This window comes from Strigops habroptila, chromosome 2 (assembly GCF_004027225.2).
Source record: "Strigops habroptila isolate Jane chromosome 2, bStrHab1.2.pri, whole genome shotgun sequence".
NCBI lineage: Eukaryota > Metazoa > Chordata > Aves > Psittaciformes > Psittacidae > Strigops > Strigops habroptila.
Window position 1 is genome coordinate 115,162,876 of NC_044278.2, and position 15,056 is coordinate 115,177,931.

At 42.6% G+C, this 15,056-nt stretch overlaps 1 protein-coding gene across 2 annotated transcripts in view; it reads right to left on the reverse strand.

Moving 5' to 3' along the window:
- Window positions 1-15,056, reverse strand: part of TMEM135 (transmembrane protein 135) — a 164,266-nt gene that overhangs the window by 117,550 nt on the left and 31,660 nt on the right. For both annotated transcript variants that reach the window (XM_030476721.1, XM_030476722.1), the window contains exon 4: window positions 8,408-8,441. In XM_030476721.1, the coding sequence (XP_030332581.1) occupies window positions 8,408-8,441 (34 nt within the window). The remainder of the gene's footprint in view (window positions 1-8,407; window positions 8,442-15,056) is intronic.

Consider the following 15,056-nt stretch of genomic DNA (forward strand, 5'->3'; position numbering starts at 1 on the left):
AGACAAAAGCAGAGGCACAACAAGGTTAAGAACACTTACAAGTCTTCTAAGAAGAGAAAAGGAGTTTTCTTTATCATGTTCTTATTCAAAACTGGGTTTAGTTACTTTAATTATTTCCAAGGTGGGAGGGTTTTAATTATTTCTGCAAACACATGCCTGTGCATGCCCGGGGATTACAGCAAATAAGAATCATTAGAAGAACTTAACATTAATAAATGCTGGATCTCTCAGTTATTGACTTGACTTACCAGAATGCAATCCAAAAGAAAAAGAGACCAGAGTGAGTAAAGAGTGTTGTCTGGTTATGCAGATCTTTCAATCTGGAGGCCTTCTTGTTTCATTATGACTTTTTCCTTCCAGATGTTTCCGAAGGACAACTTTATATTTTGAGGCTTTATTTTGCAAAAGAATTTTAAGTGCCATTAGTGCCTGAGAATGCTGTATTTCATTCCCATTCCATTATAGATTATTAAAGACCGCCTGTTGAAATGCTATTAAAAAAAAGCAAACCACATTTCTGACTCAAGCACGCTGCCTTCAAGTGTAAGCTAATGTCGTTAGTTTTCTTCTTTGATGGGTGCTCTTTAAAATCGAAAGGATTCTAAAGAAATCTAAAGAACCAATCGTGGTTCTCTCTGCTGAGTTTCACAAACCAGGTGATATTCAAGCCCTCTGTCACTGCCAAAAAGTGCATTTGTGATGCCTGATTGTCCATGCTGTGACACCAGCCATACCCCAAGGGTCATTCGGAGAACAAGGGGCTGACTCTGCCTGGCTTTAAACCGTGCAATAGAGTAAATGATGTGAAGGCCATAGAATAAATGTCAGGTGAGCTCCAGCTGAGCATGCCTTCTATGAAACAGAAATGATGTGAGCTCTTTGTGTTCCACCCCGTTATTCCACTAAAAGCCAGGCAATGAAGAAGCAGAAGCTACAGAAGGGGCCCTCCTCCTAAATCCAGATGACAAATAGCAGAAAAATACCATCCTGCAACACAAGGCAGGACAACTCAAGGAACATCCCATAGAAGCAAAGGACACGATAGAAGCAACCAACCCTATACAAAACTCCAGGTTACACCGTGGTCCAAAATAGTAGCAAAAATGCCTCTATTAGAGGTGGGGATTCAGGACTCTCAGCTGACTTTCCAGCTTGAGATGTGTTGTATTAGAACAGTAGCCTCAGGGAAAACACTGGTGAGTTGGTATCAATGCCTAAATTGATAGCAGAGAAGACTTGTTTCTTGATAGCACTAAAATTAAAGGCTTAACTTGTGACAGAAGTTCAAAAACGATCAACCACAGCCAGCGTCAAGTCGTCACCTGAGGCGGTTTGCCCATGTGGCAGCAGAAGCTCTGCCCTCAGTGAGCACGTGAGACTTCTGGTCAGTACCAAGTTCTGGCCTTTATGCTCTTCCCTTACCCACACAGCAATGAGAGATGCTTCCTAGGGAGATGAGTACATCGCTTCAGAACACGTCCCAACACAGGGCAACAAGGCAGGAATTACTTTACAACCCTGAGTTAGAGCTCAGTGTGGTTTTCACCGAGGAAAATCCAAGAGGTTCTCTGTGAGCTTTTAAATGGGATTCCACCCCACCACCACCTCTAAGTTAACTAGAAAGTCAGAAGCAGAATATCATAGAAACATAGAATCGTTTAGGTTGGAAAAGGCCTTTAAGATCCAGTCCAACCACTAACCTAACACTGCCAAGTCCACCACTAACCCACGTCCCGAAGTGCCACATCTACACCTCCAGGGATGGTAACTCCACCACTTCCTTGGGCAGCCTGTTCCAGGGTTTGACAACCCTTTGGGGGAACAAATCTGTCCTAATATCCAATCTAAACCAAGTATCAAAGTACTTGTGCTACTCTAACAGTACAAAACTGAGAAAGTAGGACAATTTACTATTCTAACAACAGAGCTTGCCTGGTACTTAGGGGGTTTTTTGGCCAGCAAGAAGGAACTACAAGGACATGTATGACAGGACAAGTGGGGATGGCTTGAAGTTGTCAGAAGGTAGATTTGGATTAGATATTAGGAAGAAGTTCTTCATTATGAGGGTGCTGAGGCGCTGGCACAGGGTGCCCAGAAAAGCTGTGGCTGCCCCATCCCTGGCAGTGTTCAAGGCCAGGTTGGACACAGGGGCTTGGAGCAACCTGCTCTAGTGGAAGGTGTCCCTGCCCCTGGCAGGGGGTTGGAACTGGATGAGCTTTAAGGTCCCTTCCAACCCAAACCAGTCTGGGATTCTATGATGACGGTTTGCCAAAACACATGGGATATGTTGAATCTCTTATTATTTCACAGAATTATCATTGACGAAGTAACAATCATGAACTCACTTTCTTTGGAGCCTATTTCTGAGCTGGCACACAGTGTTTCCTAGCACGGAACAGCACCAGCAGTAATGCCTCAGAGCCGCAAGTTACACAAATGAAAAACGTGACTTTAAAGTCCAACAGCACATTACTCAAGAAAACACAAAACCCAAACAACAAGAAAACCTTCAACCTGTATTATTCATAGAATCCTCCCTCACGTAATTGCAACTGGCACAAGGTATTCCTTGAAACATCCGTAACAACTCAGACACATCGGCAATTTTGTACAGAATGACTTTGATAAGCTGGTGAGAAAACCACTCAGGAATGCTCAGAGTCAGGGCATTGCTTGCTCCTTTACACTACCCCAGTTTGCCTTCAGCAAAAACACAGAACAACAGGATCAGCAGAAAGCACAGCTTAGAAGTGGATTTTTGTTGTTGCTTTTTCTCTTGCCATCACAACTCTCACTCCTCTTTCTTTCACCCTTCCACATATCACCCCCTCAAAGGATGAAACAATAACAAATTTAGTCTATGTGGAAAAGTGACACTGGAGGGCCCTCGGCCTCAAACATCTGAATCCTGTTTTATATTGTGCCATATCTCTGTCAAGCTTCACTGCTTGTGTGTGCCATATATCTTAAATTAGGCTAATGGCTTTCATTTCTTCAAACTACTGCAAAGCATGAAGATTTAGTGATATTTTGCCTCATTTGGACTTCCATCCCGTAAAATCCCATACGAGTATCTGGAGTTAAAGCTGACTGAAGAACACTGGGCACTCATTTCTCCATTAGATCCCGGGGGATTTCTTTTGAAGTCTCTGCTTCAGCATTTTTGCATGCTCCTAGACCAAATATTTCAAGCTTTAAGAGCACAACTTACACGCAGCCCTCACATTGACTGGTTGGAGTAAACAAAGATAGAGCCAAAATGAACCCAGATTTCATCTATTTATGCAACTGAAAAACAATTCAAGTGTGAAACTGCTTAAACTACTTTAAAACTGCAAGAAACCTCGTGCTCAGCTGTATTACGTGTTCTCTATCATATACAGAAGCAGAGCATCACCACTGGAATGCCTTTGATCAATCTGTTCAGTTCAATATTTGTTTAATGTGAACAGTGTTTCTTAGCAGCTTTATTTCTTAACTAGATTTGAAATGCAAACGACAGAAGTATTTCTGAAATAGCAGATGTAGGGAAGGGAAGGAGCTCTGAAAGGAACAGCAATGAGGGGAGCAGGCTCTCAACTTCATGAGCGGTCTGTTAGAGTGAACACAGCAGCTCCCAGAGGTTTCCCAACAACTGGATGTACAACATGCTGAAGGTCTCCCCATACTGCACTCTTCTTACACTCCTGACTGTCCTCTCAGCATTCCTCTTCTTCGTCATTGGTCTTCAATGTACGATCACCTCATTGCACTGCTCTAGGAAGATGCACCCTTCCTCCCCTACTTTGCTTTCCTGATGACAAGCATGGCTGTGTATTCCTTACATTATAACAGTATCTTTGCCTCTGTACAGAAGTACTTATACACAGTACTTCATAAATGGCAGACACACTGATGACCTAACATCAGCACGATGCTACATTAAACACAATCTCCATATTTCTGTGTAAACTTTATCCAGGTGCAATTGCTGACACCATTTCTCCAACTCCCATATCCAGGACTCCAATAATCCCCTCTCTCTGCCTGTCCTTCCGGGATCTTGTTTAATTTCACTTCATAATAAAGGCAACGAAATTCATCCTTTCCTTTGCCCACAAACCCATCTTTTCATCTGCTCGCTACTTTAACTAGAATAGACTCTACATTTTCACATCTTTCTTCCACTTGTTATGCCTGGAACACTCCCACAAACCAATTTCCACTACATCAGCCCAGCTCCAGCCCCTTTATATCTCTTGCCACAGCAAATTCTCATTTCTCATCTTCAGATCGTACTTCTCAGCCTCCTCCTCCTTCAATCTTTTTTGTCTTGTTTTTCAAATCTATACCTTTCCACTCCCTGATGCTCCCCTCCTATGGCTGGCCAGATTCACCTAATGGTTTGGGTTGGAAAGGACCTTAAAGGTCACGAGTTCCAACCCCCTGCCATGGGCAGGGACACCTTCCACTAGAGCAGGTTGCTCCAAGCCCCTGTGTCCAACCTGGCCTTGAACACTGCCAGGGATGGGGCAGCCACAGCTTCTCTGGGCACCCTGTGCCAGCGCCTCAGCACCCTCACAGGGAAGAACTTCTACCTAATATCTAATGTAAATCTCCACTCTTTCAGTTTCAAGCCATTCCCCCTTGTCCTATCCCTATATCCTTTCACCCTTGTAAAAAGTCACTCTCCAGATTTCTTGTAGGCATTATTCCTATACCTCTTCCTCCCATCATACTCAAGAACCAGCTCTCAACAGCATCGCTCTGCCTTTTGCATCCAACTGCCTTATCTTAATGCTTGAGCATATATCATTTAATCGGTGACCCTCAAGAGCTATTTGTTAACGTTTCCAGTTTCATAAATATACCATACATTGTAAGCCATAGCACAAAACAAAGCAAGCCTTTGAGATAGTGATGCAGAGTTTAAATTTCAAACATTGCATGTAAAGAAACTTCCATGTTTTTCTGATAAAGGAAAAACAAGCATTTTGTAACTCAGCACATGCCAGGATAACTGCCTCTTTGGTGTTGCATTTCAATGCCAATGTAGCAATTCTCCTAAACTTTTGCTTCTCAAGTTTTATATCAAATTGGTCCTAATCTAGATTCATCTCTTCCTATCTTGCATATTGAAGGCAACACAAAAAAACTCACCCTAATCCAAAGACACTGTTTCTTCAACTTAAAAGCAACAACTTAATTGTTGAGCTGTTCCCAGTCAAGTATGCCTTAACTGTTTGGAAACGTAAGAGATATAAGTCTTACTCATGGACAGTCATGGATAGCATCTACTTTTCCAGACAAAAATAACTGAGGAGATTACGTTTCACTTTCCACCTTTTGTTGGAATCTTGGGGTTCCTTTTGATCTCACATTATCCACGAAGGATCATCGTCTATGTTCACTACTAATGCATCTCTTACCATGCTAGAAATGTCTTGACTTTAACATATGCAATCCAAAATAGAACTTGAAAGGCTCCGTGCTTCTGTGCGGCCCATAGCAATGACCACACTGCTGCTCTGTTCCGGGCTGTTCCGGAAGCATCAGGTCTCCCACTGTAACTAGTTAAACACTCCCAAACCCACATGTTCAACCATGTTAAGGCTCAAGCATATTAATTTCCATCTAAAAAAAACTTTGACTTCCAGTGAGAAGCTCAGAAGTTGATTTTGGACTCTGCATATCAAAGTTAAAACTACACTTCAAACTATCCTTCACTCCTGTTCTTATTTCTAGTCATATCTTCAAAAGGTAAGAAAACCCAAGCCCTGAATGCATTGTTGTACACCTTCAATTTAGCAGAAAGTTAGCCTAAGAGAGCATTTTTATTCAGTATTTCCATAGAGCATATACAGCCCAAACAGCTCATTTTTAACCTGTCATTTTATTGTGTAAGCAGTAAAGAAACATAACTGGGGAGCTCAAGTTCACATAGATCTGTAACCACCAACTTAAAATTAGCCAGGACACTTATTCACATATTTCCAATAGCTTCAGATTAGAGAACAAACAAAATATCACCTTTCTGGGTCCTCAGACCCGCTGCCTTTCACCCTGAACTGAGGAACAGCAGCCATGCATGAAGACTTTAACACACCTTCCCCCTTCCCATTAAGTAAATTCAGCTCCGAGGATGAATTGTCACACAATGCCAAGAGGACAAGAGAAATACAACTTTCTGGTTTAACAGCCTTAAAGATTCACTGCAGCAGCATTCATGCTAATTCCTTGTAACAGCCAATAAACCTAATTACAATCACCTCCTGTCTGTAACTGGGCAAAGGCACGCACGAAGGGTCACACAAAAAGCCTCAATTATTATTGCTCAGACCACAAAACATGGTTTAACAAAACATAAAGCAAACCAAAGGAATACATTTAGCTCGATGAGTATCTTAATAGGTCCTGACATGAGTTTTACACAACACAAGAAACGCAGTGTAATTTCACAACCTAATGATTCTCATTTGCCAGCTCTCAGAACAGGGCATGCCACAATGTAACGATGACAGAAATAAATGGTTTAAAGGCTTAGTAAATTTACATGTGAATCTTATCAAAGCATATGAAGTTCTAAGCCAAAGACAAGCTACACAAATAGGGAAACATTTGCCATGATTACAGAGCTTGCTAACAAGGTAGATATCTCGTGACCAAGGGCAGTTTACAAAGCAAACCCTGAGTTCACCACAAAGATCTGTGACTACAATAAGCCATTCTGCTGAAGAGAAGACTATCCATTGCATCAAATGGTGTCCATCAAATGTAACTGTATCCCACATAACACCACCCAACATCACGTGAACTGTGTGGCATCATGGCTTAAGGGATGTGAATGCAATGACAGTGTTCTCGGAATTGGGGTACTCAGAGGTGCTGATATTTCAGTGCACTTATTTCTCAGATCATAACATAGAATGCCAGGTTGAAAGGGACCTCCAAGGATCATCCAGCCTAAGGTTCACCCCTCTCTTGAGAAGTCCACCTGAAATGAATGATGGCATCTCCAACTGATTATCGCCATCCTTACAACCTGTTTCCTGAACACAGAGTTGCTCTTCTGAATTCAAGGGAAACTTCAAACTTTTATTAATAAGAAATTCTTCATTATGAGGGTGCTGAGGCGCTGGCACAGGGTGCCCAGAGAAGCTGTGGCTGCCCCATCCCTGGCAGTGTTCAAGGCCAGGTTGGACACAGGGGCTTGGAGCAACCTGCTCTAGTGGAAGGTGTCCCTGCCCATGGCAAGGGGTTGGAACTGGATGAGCTTTAAGGTCCCTTCCAACCCAAACCAGTCTGGGATTCTTGGATTTTCAAGCTTCAGATTTCCCATAGAAATCAAACCTTGTTCCCATGAGTTACTGGGAGTCTGAACATCTCATTTACTCAATTTCAAGCAAATGATTTGTCATTTTTTGAAATTAAGTAAAACAACTTTATAAAGAAAAGGAACCCTCAAGGACGGGGTACGAGCCATCCAAGTCAAACAGCCACAAACGTTCAAATGGTACTTGACAACAATAACGCTGACAGTAAAAATTAACTTCTTCCCTTTTGGAGCCTGTAAGCTCCACTCAGGAGTCTCTCTGTAATGAGAGGCAATCTATCAATACAGAATAACCCAGGAAACAATTTCTGCCTCAAAGAAATTAACACCAGAATTTGAGAGAGAACTGTGTAACCCATTTGGCAAATGCATGTAAGAGAGTTTCCAGGGTATTTACCTGCCAGCAAACACCTAATGTCATCTCCTGCCAAAAGCAAATGCTCCCCCCCCAAATCTTCAGAATTACAACAGCCATGAACAATGACTGTACAGGGATGGAAGAGAAGGTATCAATTTTATCACCCTAATCAATACTACGACATTTCCTTTGTCTCATCTCTTCTAGTCATTGATCTTTTCATCAAAGAGTTCTGCTCTTGCCCAGTTCTCCTGAGGCCACAGCAAATTGTCCCAGTAGTCCAGAACACTCTTCAGTTTTCTGTAGATTCTGTGACTCTTTATGCAATAAAAACCATACAACAACTTAAGATAACTCTTTTTGCATAATAAAATCATTCCTAAAGGAGTATGATCAAGTAACAGAAGTAGTATATACTTAGAAGAAGTCAATGCATAAAGCAGCATTTAGCTAAATTTACTACTGATACTTATTTGAATGAGATTGTAAGGAATATGACACAATCTGAATTGATACAACCATGTGGTAAAAACATTTGCATGCACAATAGCCGAAAGTCCCACAGTCACAACTTGCTCTTAAGATCATTTTAGTTACCTAATAAGAAATAAATCTGAAAAGAAAAAGAAAAATCCTGGAATGATTATAAATGGAATGAATCTCAGCATCAGTTTGAAACGAGACACATTTTCAATGGATCTTATATATTGTTAGTCTTGAAATAAAGGACTACTTACTTGATTGGCCATGTAGATTGTGAGGAGACCTCTCCTACAAATAGAAGTGAGAAAATTAGTGCATGAATTAAACTGTTTGCACAATAAAGAGAAACACTTTAAGCATTCTGAATGTTTTATTACAGAAGAGAGTTTAAAAAGCAGATGATTGATGGAGGATGAATCATTACCACCCTACAGAAAACTAAGTATGAAACCAAAAATAGCATCTTGATAAGCACAGTAGCCAAAGTGGTGAGGAATTACATGAACCAAGTTATATATAGCAACCTGCTCGTACACAAGAGCCCTGAAGCCAGCATGAAGGGGCAAGGCACCTTGAACTACACAGCACGTACGGTAACATAAGCACAGTGTGGCCAAAGCCCAAGCATAATTGTGAACTTACAGTAAAACGCAGTGTGTAAGCTTCTGGCTTGTGATCAGTGCTATGGAACTCCAGGTGCCCCAGCAAAGGTTGGAAAACTCAAGTTCCAGTATTTCTCATGGGACTGGTGCTCTTAACTGCTGGAGTTTATGGTCAGACTTGGAGTATTTGGGATTTCTATCACTGTCCCCCCAAGCTGTTACACACAAAACTTGAAAATAACATGAAAGGCACTACATGTTGAACCACTAAAGCTTCTCAATATGGAACTGAGTTTATAAGCTGAATTCATTTGTCCTCATATCATTTTTATATTGCTGCCACGTGAGTAACAGAAGGTCCAAGGCAGGCTTGTATGTCCCACTTTGTCCTGACATTTGAAGTTTTCAAGCATTCATAGAGTGCTTAAGAGAACAGTATGTTAACAGAACATATCTTGCTAGCACTTCAGTTGAAGGAGCAAGGAAAACAACACGACAGGTAGCAGGAAAGAGAAATTCCTATTCTATAGCTCCCAGGCTTTCTCCATCTGAAGTTTACTTTCTGACCCCCATGTTCAGGTTATAAACACCTTTATATATAACATTGCCAAGTTATATTTCCAGACCCAGGTTTTTCATAGCAGATATCTAAGGTACAGGGATACATTCCGCTTCAAAGCTTTGTGCTTCCACATCATGTTGGATTTGTGGGAAGCAATGAGGCACTGCCCTGAGTTCCACAAGTTGCTCTCTACTCATGGGGAAGATTCAAATTTGGCTTAAGGTTAGAACTTTAACTGGCAAAATCAGTCTGTTGGTTGTTTTCTTTTCTTTAAAAAGCAGAATTACAAATCTAGGGGTTTTATACCTTCTCCACCTAGTCCCACTCTGTGCCAGGAATCAGAAACAAGACTTTAGCATGGAAGCATGTGAAAAGAAAAAGCCTGAATCTGAAGATCTACTGAGGATGAGGCACATAAGAAACAAAAAGACAACGGACAGGGAATAAGGTCTGTAATCATTTAAGCAAAGCAACCTATACAATGTGCAATAAAGTGTCAAAATACTATATGATGTTTCTGACCAGGAAAGGGTGAAAATTCACCTCATATAATAGACGAATTCACAGAATCCCAGACTGGTTTGGGTTGGAAGGGACCTTAAAGCTCATCCCGTTCCAACCCCCTGCCACGGGCAGGGACACCTTCCACTAGAGCACGTTGCTCCAAGCCCCTGTGTCCAACCTGGCCTTGAACACTGCCAGGGATGGGCAGCCACAGCTTCTCTGGGCACCCTGTGCCAGCACCTCACCCACAAACAGGGACCTTGTCTTTCAGTTGATTAGCTCAAGTGACAAAACACTATTGGAGCGCCATCCCTCCTGACTACCAAACTGGCAGCCAAGACAGCTCTGAGTACTATAAATTTTACTTTAATTAGTTCTCATAGGGAAAAACATCAGATATTTCATCTTTCTTGGATTACTTCTTTTTTTTACCCCTGTAACAGTATTAAAAGTTGAGGTTAAGTACCCAAACACTCAGCTATTTGGAAACACACTTACATTTACCCATGCAAGCTAACCTGGTACCAAAATACACTTTGAGTAATCTTGAGAATGTCAGAACTTCAGGAACATCCTCTAGTAACACACTGACCTGTGAGAAGCAACCACCAGCTACTGAGCGACTGTCCTGATTTCAGAGGCAGCTTTAAGAGTATAGTCTGTGCATTCACAATTGTATTATATACAGTGTGCACAGAACAGTCTGACTATTGTATGTGCACATAAGTTACTCAGTGGATTCTTTCCTGCAGTGTCTATGTCAGGCAGGCAAGGGGGGGGCACACAGGGTCTTCCAGCCTCCCACTGAAATGTATTTTACTTTTAAGTACTAAAAACCTAAGAATGTGATCTAAATAAGTTTTATCTTCTATCGTGGTCCCTTTTGGCCAAGCGTAAAATGCAACCCGCCAACCCCAAAGACAAAGAAAGGAAAAGAGACTAGAGCAGAGGAAGGAAAGAAATCAGCGGCTGCAGTGCAGCTGCAGCGAGAGCGATGCCGAGAAGTCGGTGCTCAGGAGGAGGAAAAACGTGCAGACAACGAATTCATGCACGGAAGTCACTTCCTGAGCTGAAAATACAGCAGGTTACATCATCTGAGAGCGCCTGCAGCAAGCACAGCTCCATCTGCTGCTGTTCGAGGCCCGGGCTAACTGCGAGCAGAGGTTTCTTCCTCCACATTCATTCTGTGACTGTTTTCCAAACCAAGAGTCCCATGCCCTGTGCAAATGCAATGTGGTGTTTAACCCAACCCTGAACTCAACTCCTAAAAGTGGGTGGAAGTTCAGAAAACCTTGCACTATTTTGTAGCAATGACAACTGATGGAAACCAGGGCAGAAAGATGGAAATAGGCCAAGCAAAGGGTCTGTGGTACAACTCAAGGACTGTATTAACACTGCAGCTGCGAAATAAGAGAAGAATGTAATTGGGAACTGGTATTACAAGAGCAGAAAATAATTAAACAGCAAAAATAATTAGTCAGCCATGTCTGACCACCTGTTTTGGGGAGGTTCAAAGATGCTAATATGTGGCTAACATTTCACTCCCGAAGTCTATGCCCCAGTGTTGAATGTTAATCTCAGGAGCACCAACATCAGCAGGTAGTTACACCAGCGACATTCTGAAGAAGGCTTAACAAGACTGGTATCTTTCACCTGAAAAGGGGGATTGCACAAAAGCAATCACAATTTAATTACCCTTTAATCCAAGCACCAAGAGCAGTAGTGTTCAGGATACTTCTCATTTTGTTTCTCCTTTTTTTTCCCAATTCACCCCTTCATTTCAGCTTCTCGCCAGCCAACACCCCCAAGTCCTTCTCCTCAGGGCTGCTCTCAATCCACGCTCTGCCCAGCCTGTGTTTGGGATTGCCCTGACCCAGGAACAGGACCTTGCACTTGGCCTTGTTGAACTTCATGAGGTTCTCATGGGCCCACCTCACAGGCATGTCCAGGTCCCTGTGGATCCCATCCCTTCCCTCCAGCGTATCAACCGAACCACAAGCTTGGTGTCATCAGCAAACTTTGAGGGTGCATCAGTCCCACTGTCCTTATCACCAACAAAGATGTTGAACAGATAACTCTCTTGTTCATTTATACCCTCTGCAAAGAAAAGTTTCACTTGATAAAATACGCTTTTCAGACAACTTAGTAACGTTCAGACCAAACTGTAACAGCAACAGCTCTTCAACTATGGCCTATAAATCTCAACAGAGAGCCACATATTTTTGTGATTGTACTGCCCAGAGGAAAGAGTCTAAAATAACTGCTAAAAATATCAAAAGCTATAGGATAAAAATAGCAAGGAAGCCCAACAGTGCACTGGGCTTTAGTACCAGAAGTGTAGGTAGGAGGTCAAGGGAAATGATTAATCCCCTTTACTCGGCACTCGCTACACCAGAGTGCTGCACCCTTGCTTTGTCCCCAATACAACACAGGTATTGACCACCCGGCGGGGAGGACCATGAGCACAGCCAGGAGGTTTGGATTTGACCTGAGGAAACAGCATTTTTCCTCCATTAAGACAGCCAAGCACTGGAACAGGGACACTGAGGGGCTGTGAGACCTCTGTCCTCAGAGGTTTGCAAAGCTGAGTGGCCAAATCCCTAAGGAAGCTGGTCTGAACACAGCATTAGCCCTGCTCTGAGCAGGAAACTGCACCAGATGACCTCCCAAGGCTCATCTGAACAGTTCTACCATTCTATTGAAAAAGAATGTGAAAAGCAAGTTCAACTTATCATACATACGGGGTTTTTTCCACAGATTATACTATCCAAAGTGATAAATAACCTGGCTTCCTAACTAATATAAACCACAAACTCTTCTTTAATGAATTAACCACTTCTTTAAAAAGATTAAATTTGTCTTCAAGCACGTCCACTGAAGTCCCCACAACCTGTGACAGGTTATTCTAAGGCTGCCTACCCTTGCACATTGCGCCCTACTTTAGACAAGAACCTGCCTGGCCTCTGAAGCTGGTTACACCTTTACCTCCACTGCAACGCTACAGAAACCAAAGCAGCCACCCTTTATTGCTTCTTAAACCCAATACTACTTCTTAAACCAAAACAGCTCCTTCAGTTTTTCCACACTGTCCCCTAAGATTTTAATCGCTCACAGCTCTTTACTGAAACTGTCCCACTTTTTCAGAACTCATCTTCAAAGATTTAGAATTAAAATACAGAAAAAAATATTTAAAAATTCATATTCTTTGTTTAATCAATAGTATTTTGCCCAGAGAAGCTGTGGTTGCCCCATCCCTGGCAGTGTTCAAGGCCAGGTTGGACACAGGGGCTTGGAGCAACCTGCTCTAGTGGCAGGGGATTGGAACTGGAGGAGCTTTAAGGCCCCTTCCAACCCAAACCATCCTGTGATTTTTAAGTCAAAGAAATCACTAAGTGCCACTGTCAGACTGTGAATGCATCTGCCTGTGAGCAAGGTTCATGCCAGTCCTGTAAGTTTTGGAAAACTTCAGTTTGACTGAGGCCAAAGCCCAAACCGCCTTACACGAGTTAAAAATCCTACTCGTGCCAACAGAAGCAATGACAACTGCCCAAACCTGCATGCCAACATATTGTTTGTAGAACAGTTTCCTAAAGGTTTTCCTGCTTAGCTTGACACGTTATAAAATTCAAATAAGTTCACTTTCACAACTAGCATGAGCTTTTGCTCCATCCAACAGCAAATCATACCAAACACCCATTTTTAAAATGCAATCAAGATGTTTTTCCCTACGGAACTCACTGCCAGTTCTCTTTATTTATGGTTTTCCTTCAATATATTTATGGGTTTCCTTAAATATAGAGCTGTTGCTAAGCTAAAAAAAAAGGCAACAAAAAACCCTAACTTGCCTGACAGCAGGATGAATCCTTTGAACAGAGTGGTGAATGCTCCATCCCTGGCAGTGCTCAAGGCCAGGTTGGACAGAGCCTTGGGTAACATGGTCTAGTGTGAGGTATCCCTGCCCGTGGCAGGGGATTGGAACTAAACGATCATAAGGTCCTTTCCAACCCAAACCATTCTATGATTCTACCTTTATGCTCATGGCAATTTTACCATCAATTAATTATTACAACCACAGCAGCACTCAAAAAAGATCTCCAACAGGCAGCAAATACCTTCTCTTTCTCTAAACAGCAACAGAAGATTGGTAGGCACTTATTTTTAAGCTATTTCTCTCTCTCAATATTCATTCCTCCTTTGGAATATTTCATTCCTTCCCATGTTGTGCCTTGCCCTGTCCATCTGATACGTTGAACACAGAACTCCAGTTCCTGTGGTTTTCTCATCAAGTGCTTTTTTTGGCAGTATGAAGTTGAAAGCATTGTTTTCTCTATTGCCTTGTTTCACTTAAGCCACAAACCCTTCCGAGTAGACATCCTGAAACCTAAACATTCACTGCAATTAATTAAGCATATTTGAACTACTCCAACTGCATTCTTTTTTTTACCAGTCTTGTGGCTTTTACGATCACATTTTGTTTCTTGCTCAAAACTAAAGGGGAAGTGACCAAGTCACAAATAACAGGAAATAACTACAGCAAGATGAATACCACTGTGTACAAAATTCACAGAAATGGACTCAACAGGCACGTCGTTCAGTGAGAACAGCCCTAGGTGTGAGCTGGAGCAGTGAGCCAGAGGCAAGACACACACCCAGGCCCCATACCCTGCTACAGCTCTTGTAACCCACCGTGCAACAGCTGCTAGTGGTAGAGATGGCTCGGAGGAGCCTGAAGACGGATAAAGCAGCGTGTTGAAGATGTGAAGACAGGCTGAGGAAGTTGGGGCTGTTCAGCCTGGAGAAGAGAAGCTGCGTGGAGACCTCAGAGCAGCTTCCAGTGTCTGAAGGGGGCTACAAGGATGCTGGAGAGGGACTCTTCATCAGGGACTGGAGCGACAGGACAAGGGGTGATGGGTTTAAACTTAAACAGAGGAAGTTCAGGTTAGATATAAGGAAGAAGTTCCTTACTGTGAGGGTGCTGAGGCGCTGGCACAGGGTGCCCAGAGACGTGGCAAATGCCCCATCCCTGGCAGTGTTCAAGGCCAGGCTGGACAGAGCCTTGGGTGACATGGTCTAGTGTGAGGTGTCCCTGCCCATGGCAGGGGGTTGGAACTGGATGATCTTAAGGTCCTTTCCAAGCCAAACCATTCTGTGATTCTATGTTAAAAATCTTCATGCATGCAAGTAAGACAACACTTCTTAGATCTAACAGCTTCACCAATGGGTTATGTTTCTCCA